This window comes from Mastigoproctus giganteus, chromosome 11, assembly GCF_048544385.1.
Source record: "Mastigoproctus giganteus isolate SK-2022 chromosome 11, ASM4854438v1, whole genome shotgun sequence".
NCBI classification, from domain to species: Eukaryota; Metazoa; Arthropoda; class Arachnida; order Uropygi; family Thelyphonidae; genus Mastigoproctus; species Mastigoproctus giganteus.
Genome location: NC_143585.1, coordinates 142,007,345 through 142,024,986, shown reverse-complemented (window position 1 = coordinate 142,024,986; position 17,642 = coordinate 142,007,345). Strand labels below are relative to the sequence as shown.

The following is a 17,642-nucleotide window of genomic DNA, read 5'->3' as shown; positions in this document are numbered from 1 at the left end:
GACAGACTGTACTTATATATTTATAATCTCTTGCAATCACAACCTTTTCTTATTTTGAGTTTATTTTTCATCCTTTTGAGTTTGTGAATGCATCATATTGGTGGAATTTTTGAAATCAGATAAAGGAAAACCGAAATTATGCTTTAGTGGACATTTGTTTTTTAAAGACAGGCAAAATGAAACAAAAATTCATTGGAAGTGTCAAAATTACTGAAAAACCAAATATGCTGCTCGAGTTACTACGGTAGATAACACCATCGTTAAAACATGGAAGGAGCACAATCACTGTGGAGACGCAGCAGGAGTTGAGGCCACGCAATGTCTTGATACCATTCAGACTTATACAGAAACAACAAATAATACGCCTCATAGTATTATTTCAAATGTTTCGAGAATCTGTATCCAAGCGGTAGCCCCTAAGATTCCAAGTGTAGATACAATGAAACGAACGATCCGAAATATAAGAAATTTAAATTTTGATGGCCCAGTTCTTCCAACGTATCATAGATACATAGTTTTTTCAGACAAATACAAAACATCATGCAATGGAGAATTGTTTCTACAATTTGATTCTGGACCTGAAGACAATCGTATGTTAATTTTCAGTACGAAAAAAAATTTGCAGTTGTTAGCGCGAAGTGAACACTGGTATGCTGATGGGACTTTCAAAACTGTTACCTTACTTTTTTATCAGCTGTATATGATACATGGATTAAAGGACAAAATATTGCTTCCATTAGTTTATGCATTATTGCCTAACAAGTCTGAGGAAACGTATGTATCTCTACTACAGCAGCTGAAAGTATTGGAACCGGCGATGATGAATGCTTGAGGGAAGAGTTTTTCCTGACGCTTCGCAACGGGGTTGTTTTTTCCACTTTTCACAATGTATTTTTCGTTCCATTTCAGAATAATGGATTGAAACAACGTTATGAAACTGATGCTAATTTTGCTTTAAATATGCAAATTTTGGCAGCAATTGCATTTGTGCCCCCTCCAATTGTGACGGTCGTTTTTGAACATTGTGTGAAAATGGTGTTTTTCCTCCAGAATTGCAAGTTGTTGTTGATTATTTTGAGGATACATGGATTGGACGCCAAACCAGACGACATCTTCTTCGACCACCAAAGTAATCCCATGAAATGAGGAACGTATGCACTTGTTCTTGAAGGATTACCAAGAACGAATAATTTTGTTGAAGGGTGGCATAGAGGATTTGAGGAACAAGTCGCTGCTTATCATCCCAACATTTGGAAATTTATCGATTGCATTAAAAAAGAACAAAGTATTAACGAAATGCGTATTGAAAAATATTTAAGTGTAAGTGATCCGAACAACAAAAAAAAAGAAGTATCGCGATTGTGATGAATGAATTAAAAGGCTTGTTAGTGCATTTTACACTAACACTTAAATAGAAAGGGTGCAAGAATATTTGCTGATGCTATCGAGGCAGTGTTAGGTGGGTCGGAAAACTGCTAGCTTGGGGGGGAGACAAAGACCAATAGATTGACAGTAGCCACTGGCAGAGGTGAAAGAGATTCTTGCACTGCTTCTATTAGAATGAGCAGAAGCCTGAAAAACAAGATGCATAATATTTCAGAGACTGCTGGGAGGCATTGTGGTACAAGTAAACACATGGGTTGTGTTAGGGTAGCTAAGAATAGAAACAGGTGCAGGTATACTTGCATGTACACCAATGCTAGGAGTTTAGTAAATAAATTTGATGAATTTGAGGTATTGCTGAAAACATCAAAGGCAGATATTGTTGGGATATCAGAGACGTGGTGTCACACAGATATAAGGGATGCAGAACTGGAATTTGGGGAGTACAACGTCTACAGAAAGGATAGGAAGGGGGGAGGGGTTATGCTATTAATTAAGAAACACATAAAAACCAAGGAAGTGAAGCCAGTTCACATCGCTGGACAGTGCAGTGTTGAGTCAGTTTGATGTGACATAAGCATTGGGAGATCAAAATTGAGAGTAGGAGTGTGCTATAGGCCTAATGACTCTGAAGAGTATAATAAGAAACTGTACAGGGAAATAGAGTGGGCCAGTAAATCAGAGAGTCTTATAATGGGAGATTTTAATTTCCCAGATATTGACTGGAATTTGGGGGCTGGTCACTCACATACTAGCAGGGCTTTTGTGGATTTATTGGATGATTGTTTTCTACATCAGCATGTTCGGGAGGCAACTAGAGGGAGTAATACTCTTGATTTGATTATCAGCAGTGATTCTTCATGCATTAAGAATCTGCAGATAAATGAACCACTAGGTGGCAGTGATCACAGTGTGCTGAAGTGGGATTTACTCAAAGAGGTAACTACCATTAGGGGTAAAGGGAAGGGTTATTGCTTCTGTAAAGGCGACTACGATGGACTGAGACAGTATTTAAATTCTATACAGTGGGAACAACTGATGATGTTACCAACAGCAAATTCAAAATGGGAAGCATTCAAAGAACTTATCTTGGAATCTACTAGGCTTTACATACCAACTAAGAAATATTGTTCAAGGTTTAGGCCAAAATGGATGTCAGATGAACTAATGAGGCATATGGCAGAGAAGAAAAATGCATGGGATACTTACAAATTAACACATGACACAGAAGCCTATGATAGATACAAGTTGATATGCAACCAAGTTACAAAGGAGGTTAGGCAGGCGAAGGCAGATTACGAGAAATCCTTGGCAAGGGATGCAAAGAAAAACAGCAAAGAGTTCTTTACTTATGTAAACTCTAGAAGGAAGGGGATGAATCAGATTGGTCCACTTGATATTGATGGGTCAACTGTTGATGATCCTACTCAGGTAGCTAACAAACTAAATGAATATTTTGCATCGACATTCACACATTCATTTATTCAGCGAGGGGAATGCCAGAGTTGTATTCAACTCTAGCAGTAAGCTACAGAATCTTGAAATAACTGAGAGTAAAGTGGAGGAGAAACTGTTGAAGATAAACACAAGAAAGGCACCTGGGGTGGAAGGGATCTATCCAGTTATATTAAAGGAGGCAGCAAAGGAAATAAGCAAACCCTTAGCCATAATTATGAGAGCTTCCTTGGACTCAGGGGAGGTACCCATAGACTGGAAATGTGCAAATGTGACCTCAATTCACAAAGGAGGATCAAAGGCTGACACAAGTAATTATAGACCTGTGAGCGTAACTTCTGTTCCAGGAAAATTAATGGAGGCACTGGTTAAAGAAGCACTGCAGGATCATTTAGACAAGACTTCAGTTATAGCTCGGACACAGCATGGCTTTGTTAAGGGGAAGTCTTGCCTGACCAATTTGATTGGATACTATGATGCAGTCACAAAAGAACTGGATGCAGGGAATAGCTTTGATATTATATACTTGGATCTTAGAAAGACTTTTGATACTGTTGCACATGGAAGACTGCTACACAAATTAGAGCAGTGTGGCATTGGAGGCAAATTGCTGCTATGGATAAAGGGGTGGTTGAGGGGGAGAAGACAGAGAGTGGTAATCAATGGACACTGCTCATCGTGGACTAATGTTATTAGTGGAGTCCCTCAGGGCTCAGTGTTGGGTCCATTATTGTTTTCTGTATTTATAAATGATATTGATGATGGTATATCAAGCTTAATGCCCAAGTTTGCAGACGATACAAAGGTTGGCACGGTTGTCAAGGACACTACTGACACTATGCTGCTGCAACAGGATCTGGAAAGATTGAGCAGATGGGCTGAGAGGTGGCAAATGAAGTTTAACATTGACAAATGTAAAGTACTACACATGGGAAACAGCAACCCCAGAGCAACGTATCAACTCTGTGGTACTACACTGACAGTGGTAGAGAATGAAAGGGACCTGGGGGTGGTTGTGCAGGCAGATATGAAGTTCTCTGAGCAGTGGAGAAGGGCTGCAAGAGTAGCTCATGGAGTATTGTCAATGATATACAGGAATTTTTCCAGCAGGGATAAGGAGGTGATTATTCCCTTGTATAAGGCAATGGTCAGGCCACACCTAGAGTACTGTATACAGGTCTGGAGGCCTCATTTCAAGAAGGATGTAGAGCTGCTGGAACGAGTACACAGAAGGGCAACAAGATTAGTGAATGGAACAAAGGGGTGCTCTTACGAAGAAAGGCTTAAGTTTTGCAAATTAAAGTGTCTGCAGACTAGGCACCAGCGAGGTGATCTGATAGAGGTGTATAAAGCCTTGAATGGTTTGAGCATGCTCAATGCTGATGGGATTCTTCCTCTAGCTCAGAAAAATCACCTGAGAGGGCATAAATTCAAATTGAGGAAAGACAGATGTAGGATTGACGTGCGGAAATTTGCCTTTAGCCAGCGGGTGGTTGGTTGGTGGAACAGACTTCCATCCCTTTTAGTGGAGGTTGATAGCCTAAATAAGTTTAAGGCTCAGCTGGACAGGTATTTTGAACGAACAGAGGGGTGAAGTGGGTTTTTTTTTTTTTTTTGGCTGATGCTGCATAAGCTTGCTTTCTTGCATCAAATGCCTCTACTAATGCTAATGCATACGATGAACGGGGTGATATTGTTGATTATCTAAGAGGTACAGCGCATAATATAGTATTTCTTATTAATAATGTACATACTGTGTTGTAAATATTAGTTTCTTAGTAATTAATTATCCCAATGTGACTGATTCTGAAGATTGCTTAAACATTCATTTTGAATTTTTGCAGTGTACTATGACATACATAATGTTATAATTAGCATTTTTAGCATTAGCATTAGCATTTAGCATTAGTAGAGGCATTTGATGCAAGAAAGCAAGCTTATGCAGCATCAGCCAAAAAAAAACCCACTTCCACTTCACCCCTCTGTTCGTTCAAAATACCTGTCCAGCTGAGCCTTAAACTTATTTAGGCTATCAACCTCCACCACAAGGGATGGAAGTCTGTTCCACCAACCAACCACCCGCTGGCTAAAGGCAAATTTCCGCACGTCTATCCTACATCTGTCTTTCCTCAATTTGAATTCATGCCCTCTCAGGTGATTTTTCTGAGCTAGAGGAAGAATCCCATCAGCATTGAGCATGCTTAAACCATTCAAGGCTTTATACACCTCTATCAGATCACCTCGCTGGTGCCTAGTCTCCAGACACTGTAATTTGCAAAACTTAAGCCTTTCTTCGTAAGAGCACCCCTTTGTTCCATTCACTAATCTTGTTGCCCTTCTCTGTACTCGTTCCAGCAGCTCTACATCCTTCTTGAAATGAGGCCTCCAGACCTGTATACAGTACTCAAGATGTGGCCTAACCATTGCCTTATACAATGGAATAATCACCTCCTTCTCCCTGCTAGAAAAATTCCTGTATATCATTGACAAGACACCATGAGCTACTCTTGCACCTGTCTGCACTGCTCAGAGAAATTCATATCTGCCTGCACAATCACCCCCACGTCCCTTTCATTCTCTACCACTGTCAGTGTAGTACCACAGAGTTGATACGTTGCTCTGGGGTTGCTGTTTCCCATGTGTAGTACATTACATTTGTCAATGTTAAACTTCATTTGCCACCTCTCAGCCCATCTGCTCAACCTTTCCAGATCCTGTTGCAGCAGCATAGTGTCAGTAGTGTCCTTGACAACCCTGCCAACCTTTGTATCATCTGCAAACTTGGACATTAAGCTTGATATACCATCATCAATATCATTTATAAATACAGAAAACAATAATGGACCCAACACTGAGCCCTGAGGGACTCCACTGATAACATTAGTCCACGATGGGCAGTGTCCATTGATTACCACTCTCTGTCTTCTCCCCCTCAACCACCCCTTTATCCATAGCAGCAATTTGCCTCCAATATCACACTGCTCCAATTTGTGTAGCAGTCTTCCATGTGCAACAGTATCAAAAGCCTTTCTAAGATCCAAGTATATAATATCAAAGTTATTCCCTGCATCCAGTTCTTTTGTGACTGCATCATAGTATCCAATCAAGTTGGTCAGGCAAGACTTCCCCTTAACAAAACCATGCTGTGTCTGAGCTATAACTGAAATCTTGTCTAAATGATCCTGCAGTGCTTCTTTAACCAGTGCCTCCATTAATTTTCCTGGAACAGAAGTTAAGCTCACAGGTCTATAATTACTTGTGTCAGCCTTTGATCCTCCTTTGTGAATTGGGGTCACATTTGCACATTTCCAGTCTATGGGTACCTCCCCTGAGTCCAAGGAAGCTCTCATAATTATGGCTAAGGGTTTGCTTACTTCCTTTGCTGCCTCCTTTAATATAACTGGATATATCCCATCCGCCCCGGGTGCCTTTCTTGTGTTTATCTTCAACAGTTTCTCCTCCACTTTACTCCCAGTTATTTCAAGATTCTGTAGCTTACTGCTAGAGTTGAATACACCTCTGGCATTCCCCTTGCTGAATAACTCCTCATGTGTGAATGTCGATGCAAAATATTCATTTAGTTTGTTAGCTACCTGAGCAGGATCATCAACAGTTGACCCATCAATATCAAGTGGACCAATCTGATTCATCCCCTTCCTTCTAGAGTTTACATAAGTAAGGAACTCTTTGCTGTTTTTCTTTGCATCCCTTGCCAAGGATTTCTCGTAATCTGCCTTCGCCTGCCTAACCTCCTTTGTAACTTGGTTGCATATCAACTTGTATCTATCATAGGCTTCTGTGTCATGTGTTAATTTGTAAGTATCCCATGCATTTTTCTTCTCTGCCATATGCCTCATTAGTTCATCTGACATCCATTTTGGCCTAAACCTTGAACAGTATTTCTTAGTTGGTATGTAAAGCCTAGTAGCTTCCAAGATTAGTTCTTTGAATTCTTCCCATTTTGAATTTGCTGTTGGTAACATCATCAGTTGGTCCCACTGTATAGAATTTAAATACTGTCTCAGTCCATCGTAGTCGCCTTTACGGAAGCAATAACCCTTCCCTTTACCCCTAATGGTAGTTACCTCTTTGAGTAAATCCCACTTCAGCACACTGTGATCACTGCCACCTAGTGGTTCATTTATCTGCAGATTCTTAATGCATGAAGAATCACTGCTGATAATCAAATCAAGAGTTGAGTTTAGTTTAGTTTAAAATTAACCAATTGTTATATTCTTCAAATAATGGATTTTTTACTATTTTTGTGATACATGTAACTATTAAAATACATAATCTACCTATTAAATTACATATTTCCATTCATGTGTTTTTTTTTATTTCCGTACTATTCACTCACAGTTCGTAGAATTCAAAAAATATGCTAATCATAGCTTAAGGCAGAAACTTAAATAAAAAATAACTTTTTATGGTTTGACCAAACATATCTCATTGCTTCTAGATGGTAAAATGCGATAAACTGATGTGGCGGTAAATTGTTTATGCGATAAACTGAAGCGGTGGTAAATTGTTGGCGATAAACTTTCCTAGACTCAGTATTTCTATACACCAATGTGCATATCCCATTCACATTACAGGCTTTACGAACGTTTTTAACAGACGACACCTTAATAAAACGTACCTCTCTTTCCATCAATAATATCCTTGAACTCACTTCACTATTACTAAATGCCAGATATTTCAGATAACAAAATTTTTCAACAAATATTCGATTTACCCATGGGTTTAGGCATTTCCGCTCCTCTATCTGAAATTTATTTAGCTACAATAGAAAATCAAATTTTACAACCCTTTCCTTCAGAAATAAAAGTATACACACGTTACGCAGATGATATACTCATAATAGGTAATAGATCCACCCTAGACAATCTTTTTTCAAAATTTAATTCAATACATGATAGATTAAAACTCACTCTTGAAATTGAAACGAACAATCAAATCAACTTTCTTAACCTTACCATTTACAAAACAGGCACAAAACTAGGTACAAAGATTTTCAGAAAAAATACACGCACAGGAAAATACCTACATTTTGCTTCGCACCATCCTCTTATTACAAAAAAAGCTGTCGTATACAACCAAATCCATAATGCCATAAAATATAGTTCCTCACAAAATTACTTAACTAACGAACTTCAATACCTTACAGAAAAATTTATAGCTAGGAACTACCCAACCCAACTTATCCAACACACCATTTCTGCCGCCAAAAGTAAAATTAACAACCCACCCAAACCCACTACTAAGGCAAATACACGCATCATCCTTCCTTACCCTAGCAAACTTGCCGGACAGTTCCGCCGAGTATTTACAGGCACAGATATCTCCCTCATTTTTTCAGCTTATAATGAACTCAGATCCTTATTTAATACTTACAAAGGCACACATAAGTACCTGACTAGCGATTTGAAAAATATAATTTATCTGATCAAAGCAACCAAACTGTGATGCCTGCTATATTGGTAGTACTACAACAAAGTTTGGTTCTACCAAAACTTCTAATACTCGTGCGTACTACTACTATAATAGTTTTAGAACTGGACAATCTAGCACAGAACTTACAATACATGCCCATACCCACAATCACACTCCCCCAATAGATTTCGCTATCACTATTATTAAACTTAAAACCAGCCACAAAAGTTTTTTCAATATGAAGCTCTCATTATTGAATGGTTCAGACACCATTCTAATCTCAATATATAAATGTGAAACTCCTCTTTAATCTTTCCCTGGCTTGGAATCTTTCACATTTGAGATTCCCACATGTTCCAGAGAGCATCACGAGAGTATAGATAATTCTTTAAATACAGCACGCGTCTACTCCCCCACTTAACTTCTCCAACTGAAGACGTTATAACTTAATGAAAGTCCGTCATTATGACTACTTCGCCAACTGAAGGCGTTATAACTTAACGAAAGTCCATTGTTACGACTATTGGCATTATCAATTTTCTACCTTATGACAACCAGGGACGGAGTGGTGCACTTCTGCTTCCTTGCGCTTATCTTAAATTCTGTTAAATTAACTTATTTTTTATCCCTTCTTAATTCATTAATTTAATTATTCCACCTTAAATTTACCCATCAGTCTCTCCATAAAACTATTGCAGATTATATTCAAGGCGAGTACCGCACATTAAGCGTTTGCTATTTAATACTTAGTCTATTATCACAGTATTGTAAGAATTCTATAACTTTTTTATATATATATATATATATATATAAAATGAAACATATTTTTAGAATATATACTGCCTTTTTTTTTTTTTTTTATGTGAACCCCAAACACGAGAGGTATTAGAACCTATAGTACTTAGTACCGTGCTTGGGTTAATAAAAGTTATATGCCTTTTATACATGTATGCGTTCTTACCTTTTTGGCCAGATAACTTTTTCAAAGTTACTAGATTCTATTATCACCTTGCCTTGGTGCATAATAGCAGTTGTTGCTAATGCACCAGAAAAATCTTATACCAAATCAAATTAAACTTAAAAAATTCTTCAGTTGTATTTTACCAGTAAGCACCTTTTAAAATTTGAGGATTCTTGGTGTTTATAAAATTTTAATTGAATATTCTTTTGTTAAAAATTACATATCAGTGTAAACTTAGGTATAGCAATTCTGAATAGGTCAGTATTTATAATTTCTTTTCAGTTTTATCCATAGGAAGTAATATTCATAGAAACAAATAATTAAATTAAAAAATCTTTTTTGTATATTATTTCTGTATTAAATTTTCTTCTCTAAAATATCTTTAAATTTTTTCTCTAAGTTATATGCCAGATGATGTGGATCGAATTGGTGTTTATTCTGCTGCCGAACCAGTACAGCCTGAAAATAATTACTTTGAGGTAGAAATATTAGACAGTGGTGTAACAGGAAATATCACAATTGGTTTAGTATCAAATAGACATCCAATGGATAGGCATCCAGGATGGGTTCCGGAGTCCATAGGATATCATGCTTTTAATGGGAGGTACAGTAGTTATTTTTTCTTTTATTTCTTATGCAGAGTGATGATTTAAGTTTGGGGATAATCAAAGAGGTCAAATCTGAGTCAAAAATGCAATGAATGTGCATGATTAAACATTATTTTTGTGCTAAATAGCCAAAGTTTATGGCATGTGTAGTGAGAATTCGCGCAGCAGGCTGTGGAAAACGTGTGCAGGCTACATGATATTTTATCCATTGTTTTGATTTCAGCAAAACAATGGTTAAATAATGTATGCTTTGTGTCACATTGTCAAATTACATACTTTGGATATTCTGTAGTCTGCTTCAAGTGTTTTGCATGATGTTCAAGTTATAGGTAGCCACATGGTGGGATTTGTGTAGTAGTACTTTTCAAGGGGGCACAGGTGCACAATAGAAGTATGAATTAAGCTATTGACATGAAATTTGATTTAAGTCGGCAAAAAAAAAAAAAAAAAAACCACAATAAGTCCTGAAATTTTGAAAAGGGTTGGTGCTGCTCTTTCAGATTTATAGTAATGCCTTGTGGGGGATGATCTCTGGGAGATAGCTTTGTAGTTGGAAGCAATTTAAAACTTTCTAAGGTATTAATAAAGCATATACTGAAATTTTAGTGTGTTAAACTTTTTTCTCGAGTAATGCCTAAAAATCTGATGTATAGTTTTACATGTGCAGAGTGGCTAGTTTATTGTGAACCTTGATCTAATGGGAATTAAATACCTTTAGTCCTCAGAATAGTCTTAAGTCATCAGGACATGGACTCCATGGTTTCACATTTGCTCATTCAGTTGGAATCAGAAGACTAAACAAGCCAGTGAGGTGTGTTAAAGTTGTCCTCATGCTCCTGGAACCATTTCTGAATGATCTGTGCCTTGTAACATGATGTATTATCCTATTAGAGATAACAGTTAGCAGATGGATAAACACTGAGCATGGAGGGATGCACCTAGTCACCAACAATGTTTTAGTTGGTTGTAGCATTCAAATGTTGATCCATTAGTATCAAGGGATCTGACCTGTTATGAAAACTCCCCACATGATTGTACTTCAACCAGCTTGCAATGTTGACACTGCACATTGGGTACATTCATTCATGCTGTTATGAGAATGGAACAACTAGAATCATATTTCATCTGACTAGGAAATTTTCTTTTTTACTCATTAAATGTCCAGTGTCTGTGTTCCTCTACCCACACTGCTTCTTTTTAGCTGAAAAGAGTGGAACCTAGTGAGATCATTTGCTGCTGTGCCAAATCTGTTACAGAGTCCAGTGCATTGTTCACCCCTTTTTGTACTGGGCTGTCCTTTGAGTAATTGTGGTCTGTCTATTAAGCTGCACAATTCTCTCTCTCTCTCTCTCTCTCTCTCTCTCTCTCTCTCTCTCTCTCTCTCTCTCAAACATCCAAAAGCTTTCTCTGGAAATAGGCCTGCCATTTACTGGATGTTTTCTGGTTTTTCGTATATTCAACACTATTCTGAGGAAACTCCTCAGTAGGGCAATAGTTTCCTTGATCCTTGAACTGCCACCAGCTAATATACCAGTTGCTAAGTTACTTAGATCATGCTGTTGGCCCATTCTCTCATTTATTACATGTGGCACTGTCTCTGGAGAGGTTGGTTCCATGGATGCTGGAACCAATAATAAACTGGCCATTTGGTGTTTATCTGATAGATAAGAGTAATAAAACTATATTGTCATAGCTCTTGTATCATTGCATGACAATAATGTCCATTACAACAGTGGATTACCCAGGATACAAATCGTTGAAGAATTGTAGCTGCTGTATTATTTCATGTATCACAGTAGTTACCCCTCTGTATTCCTTTCCATGTGAAGCGTTTCATCTGTAAACAGAACCATACCTGTTCAAAACTTTGGTTGTAGCTGATGTGAGTGATGACGTGTCTAATAATAGAATTGCTGTTAAGAAGGACGAGTTGGCATCAGTGCCTGCATCTGTTCGTGTGATAGGAATATTGACACATTCTTGTGGAATGGCCACCACACACACACACACTGTCAAAACAACTTGTGTTGCTACCTGGTAGGTGTTAGTGCTTACCTCATTGTGTACACAGTGAGGCGTATGTGTTCTATTACTGCCAGCATTCCCTAGAATGGCAGTTCCAGCGTCACTGAATTTTGCATTGTCCAAAGACATACAGATGCCAGCATACTCTTTGAAGGACTATATTTCAAAATTGGCTGTGCTTGCACTTCGAGAGCTGCTGTTATATACAGTAAACATTAAAGAACACAAAATTGTTTTTGATCCCATGTTACTTGGACAGATTTGGCTCAACTTTATTTTTTGAGTTAATTTTTTTAAATGAGACATTGGCTTGTGTTAAACGAGAGTATAAATTATATATACAGTTACACCATGATAATAAAATTGGTATATTTTTCATATTACTATATGAAGCCTTTTCCAATTTCTTGTTTGCATATAACCTACAAGTGGCAAAAAATAAAATAAAATAAAATATAAAACTGCTTAGATACATTTCAGCAGTTTGACATTATTTTAAGTAAGGAAAGCAAACAAGCTCTCTCTCTCTCGCTCTCTCTCTCTCTCTCGCTCTCTTTGTTGACACAAATATTTAGCCTATAGGAACAGTATGTTTAGGTGTTCCCCTATTATGTCTAATCTATGAACTATTTTCATGATATGTAATTAATCATATACATTTTTTTTTTTTTTTTTGTATGTTTTTATCACATGTTTTTGCTTTTTTTTGCATGTTTTGCATTCATTTAACCTGTTCTCTGTAAGGATATAATTAGTAACAAATTTCTTTGAAATAGTTCTACGTTCTGTTCACTGACTTGAAAATAACCCCCATCCAGCTAATATTTTTTTGCAGATTCTTTTTTTTTTTTTTTTTTTTTTTCCTTATCCTTTTGTATTACTGCTTTGTTGACTACTTCACTTAAATTATTTATTTTTTTTATTTTGTACCTGTCTTGCATGTCTCTCATTAGTTATGCTCAGTCATTGGCTGTAACGTTTTGTGTGAATCTGTTTTTTATTAGGTATTTTTTAATTATATTTTAGCTCTTTTGGAAGGTAACAATCTTTACACAACTAGTAGTAGTAGTAGTGGCATGTGATGCAAGAAAGAAAGTGTATGAGCTGATGCAGCATCAGCCAAAAAAAAAAAAAAAAAAAAAATTCAAAACAATTCCCTCTAAATGTTTGTCCAGTTCCTCCTTAAAAAGTTATTTAACCTATCAACTTCCACAACAATAGATGGAAGTTTGTTCCAGCAATTAACCACCCGCTGGCTCAAGGCAAATTTCCGCACATCTATTCTACATCTGTCTTTCCTCAATTTGAATTTATGCTCCCTTAGGTTCGTAATCTGAACAAGTGGAAGAATCCCATGAGAATTCAGCGTGCTCAACCCATTTAATGCCTTATACACCTCAATCAGATCACCTCGCAGGTGCCTAATCTCCAGCCGCTGCAATTTGCAGAACTTAAGCCTCTCTTGGTAAGAGGGTCCCTTCATTCTCCTCACCAATATTATTTCTATCTCAATATTTATTGGGTGGTGTGGATTAAAATTCACATAAGTGCCTAAATCAGTTATAACCATGGCATCTAAAAATTGACTCACATGGGTAGTAGAGTTATGAAAAAGCCCCATAAAAATTCCTGACGTCATTGACAAGATTTGAACTCTGGTCTTTTCCACCCAGTGTGGGGTGGGAAAGACCCAGGCAATTCTATCAACTCTACTACCCATGTGAGTCAATTTTTAGATGAATTAGCTGGAAACACTGGTTTTTCGTCCAGCAAACAGAAAATCAACCACAGAACACATGCAATTTACAGACTATATAGGAGCAATATGGCCTTAGTCACTGATGCTCCTAAAACCCTACAACAACAATCTAAAAATTGCATTTCCCCTCCCCACATCTGCATTCCAATTTAAAATTATTCAAACTGTTTAATTTTTGTAAATACCAAAATTTTTGTTGATTTGTTTTCCCCATCTTCCCATGTAAAAAAAAAAAAAAAAAAAAAAATAATAAAATAAAATAATTCATCAGTGCATAATGATGGTTTGGATGAGGTCTGTTCCAATGGCATTTTTTTAAAGGTCTCCATGAAAATAATAGTGTGTAGTCTAAAAATCATTTCTTGGCTATAGCCTCAGAGTATGAAGGAGTTTACTTATGCATGGTTTAATGCACACACATCATTTATACTACCAAGGTAGTTTTAATTATCTCATAGTGTGAATACCTTCACATGGTATTGGTATTGCACTACCTCAAATAAATAACACTTCACCTGTGGAGAAGACTATTGTCACATATTCTCAGTGGATGGCACCATTTCAAATATTTTTTGCCTCTCTTTGGTAGGTGGGTAAACTAAGCCATTGCACACCATCAGGCACCTTTCATATTGTGGAGTTATACTTCATAACAGTTGTCACTATTGCAACATCAGGGTAAACCCACCCACTGAAGAGAGGCAAAAAATGGCATTTTGAAACTGTGCCATCAGGGTGGTGGTGGTGGTATCTGCCGAGAATAAGTAACAATAGTCTTCTCCATAGGTGCAATTTTACTTGTTCAAGGTAGTGCAATAACATGAGAACTCCTGAAGATATTCACAATATGAGATATGATTAAAATGATGCATTAAAACTGGTGATATAAATAATGTGTGTGCATTAGCCCATGCATAAATAAACTCCTTCAATAAAGTGTAGTTTTTCATGCTAACCAAGCCATCCATTTTTGAGCTACACTGGGGAAAATCTTTATGGAACCTGTCGGATTGTAGACTGTCCTTTCAGTATTTGTCTCCGAGATCTATTAAGTGATCTGCATATCATGGCATACATGGATGCCCACTGCCCAAGGCCATCCCTATTACCTCCCCTGAATCTAAGGATACCCTCATTAGTATAATAAAATGTTTTCTTACTTCTTTTTGTATGTGCATTGTGAATACTGTATATGCTTGCTACAGTACTGTTTTTTTTTTTTAATATAATTCTGGAAACAGTATTTCTCAGTTGGGCAATTTTATTGCCTGGCTGAGTAATACACAACATTGAAACTGAACTGGACATCCTAAATAAGTTTGTAAACATTGGTGGGCATATTAGCATTAGTAGAGGCATTTGATGCAAGAAAGCAAGCTTATGCAGCATCAGCCAAAAAAAAAAAAAAATAAATAAATAAAAAATAACCACTTCCACTTCACCCCTCTGTTCGTTCGAAATACCTGTCCAGCTGAGCCTTAAACTTATTTAGGCTATCAACTTCCACGACAAGGGATGAAAGTCTGTTCCACCTACCAACCACCCGCTGGCTAAAGGCAAATCTCCTCACGTCTATCCTCCATCTGTCTTTCCTCAATTTGCATTTATGCCTTCTCAGGTGATTATTCTGAGCAAGAGGAAGAATCCCATCAGCATTGAGCATGCTCAAACCATTCAAGGCTTTATACACCTCTATCAGATCACCTCGCCGGTGCCTAGTCTCCAGACACTGTAATTTGCAAAACGTAAGCCTTTCTTCGTAAGAACACCCCTTTGTTCCATTCACTAATCTTGTTGCCCTACTTGTTCCAGCATCTCTACATCCTTCTTGAAATTGCCTTATACAAGGGAATAATCACCTCCTTATCTCTGCTAGAAAAATTCCTGTATATCATCGACAATACACCATGAGCTACTCTTGCAGCCCGTCTGCACTGCTCAGAAAACTTCATATCTGCCTGCACAACCACCCCCAGGTCCCTTTCGTTCTCTACCACTGTCAGTGTAGTACCACAGAGTTGATACATTGCTCTGGGGTTGCTGTTTCCCATATGTAGTACTTTACATTTGTCAATGTTAAACTTCATTTGCCACCTCTCAGCCCATCTGCTCAACCTTTCCAGATCCTGTTGCAGTAGCATAGTGTCCTTGACAACCCTGCCAACCTTCGTATCATCGTCTGCAAACTTGGACATTAAGCTTGATATACCATCATTAATATCATTTATAAATACAGAAAACAATAATGGACCCAGTACTGAACCCTGAGGGACTCCACTAATAACATTAGTCCATGATGAACAGTGTCCATTGATTACCACTCTCTGTCTTCTCCCCCTCAACAACCCCGCATTTTCAATGGCAGCAATTTGCCTCCAATGCCACACTGCTCCAATTTGTGCAGCAGTCTTCCATGTGCAACAGTATCAAAAGCCTTTCTAAGATCCAAGTATATAATATCAAAGTTATTCCCTGCATCCAGTTCTTTTGTGACTGCATCATAGTATCCAGTCAAATTGGTCAGGCAAGACTTCCCCTTAACAAAACCATGCTGTGTCTGAGCTATAACTGAAGTCTTGTCTAGATGATCCTGCAGTGCTTCTTTAACCAGTGCCTCCATTAATTTTCCAGGAACAGAAGTTAAACTAACAGGTTTATGACATAATATTAATGACATATTATTTTTTTTTGTTAGTTTTTGGCGCATTGGCTTCTGTGGTCATAATGCACCTCCCAAAGTTTTTGCATTTTACTCTGATCCAAGCCCAAGGTGGGATTCGAACCCGCGACCTTTGGGTTGCCAGGCAGGCACTTTACCCACCTGGCTAGCCCGGTCATCTGACATATTATACCATCTGCTATGCAGCAGATGGTATAATCCACAGTCATCACAAGTCTAATTAGTATTACTCTAGTAAAGAGTGATATTAATTAGACTTTACATGCCTTCATTGCAAATGCCCATGGACTAACAAATGCATATAAGTGTCAATTACTCTTGAAAGTGTCTAATTGGGAGGTTTAAATTATTAAATTATTAATATTTTCAATAATATAAATAATTTAATATTTTAATTATTTATATTATTGAAAATATAAAATATTATATTACACTTACTGAAGTGTCTGCATCTCTATTAGAGAGTCCATTTTGAGAGATCATATAACATATAATTTCTAGTACATTTGGACAGGAGCAAAGCCTGAGTGTCTGCAACGAGAGGGTATCCATTGTGGGGGGGGGGGGGGCATTAGTGTATTGCATTTACCAACATTAATCTTCAACTGCCACTTTTCAGCCCATCTGCCTAATTTATCTAGGTTTTGTTGCAGTAATAAGTCTTGATTTCTTTCATAAATTGCCCTGCCAACCTTTGTATCTACCGCGTTTATAGATAATTGTTTTGTTTTGAGTATATATTTATCAAAATATAATAATATTAAAATGCATAAAACATATTTGTGTGAATTCTCTCTGTGTCAAGTTGGTGATAATGTTTAATGTCTATTATAGGTCATATAACATTTGACTATTTATCAAAATGTAACAATACTGTAATAATTATATTTTAATAATATTAAAATAATTGTAATAATTAAATATAATAATGCAGTATCTCTGAGAAAAACATATAAAATAAAAACAAGGTGAAGTAAAATTCCTTTAATAAACTTGGAATAAAACAAAAATAAAAGTAATAAATCACAATAGCTTTCAGACGGAAGGTGTCCTTCAGTTGTAAGCATTATTACAAAATACAGAATGTCATGTGCAGGCAACAACACAGCTACATGTGCAGGGAAACTGCATGATACATGTGCAAATAACAATTAGTTGTTGGAAGCAGAGGCTTGCATTTGTAGCTGTAACGTTTGGCTAGGCTGCAGGTGCCAACATTTGTCATTTAGGAGGATGGTTGCCCTCAGTGATGGAATGGATACGAGCTCCTCTGTTTCAGTTAAGGGAATCGCTGCAACACGAGAAGTGGAGTGATTCCAACCAGACACCGACTGTAGT

General features: G+C 37.3%; 1 protein-coding gene across 4 annotated transcripts in view; it reads left to right on the top strand.

Moving 5' to 3' along the window:
* LOC150078483 (SPRY domain-containing protein 3-like) overlaps positions 1-17,642 on the top strand; it is a 179,016-nt gene that overhangs the window by 111,615 nt on the left and 49,759 nt on the right. For all 4 annotated transcript variants that reach the window (XM_090385550.1, XM_090385552.1, XM_090385551.1 and 1 more), the window contains exon 5: positions 9,633-9,836. In XM_090385550.1, coding sequence (XP_090241676.1) covers positions 9,633-9,836 — 204 coding nt within the window. The remainder of the gene's footprint in view (positions 1-9,632; positions 9,837-17,642) is intronic.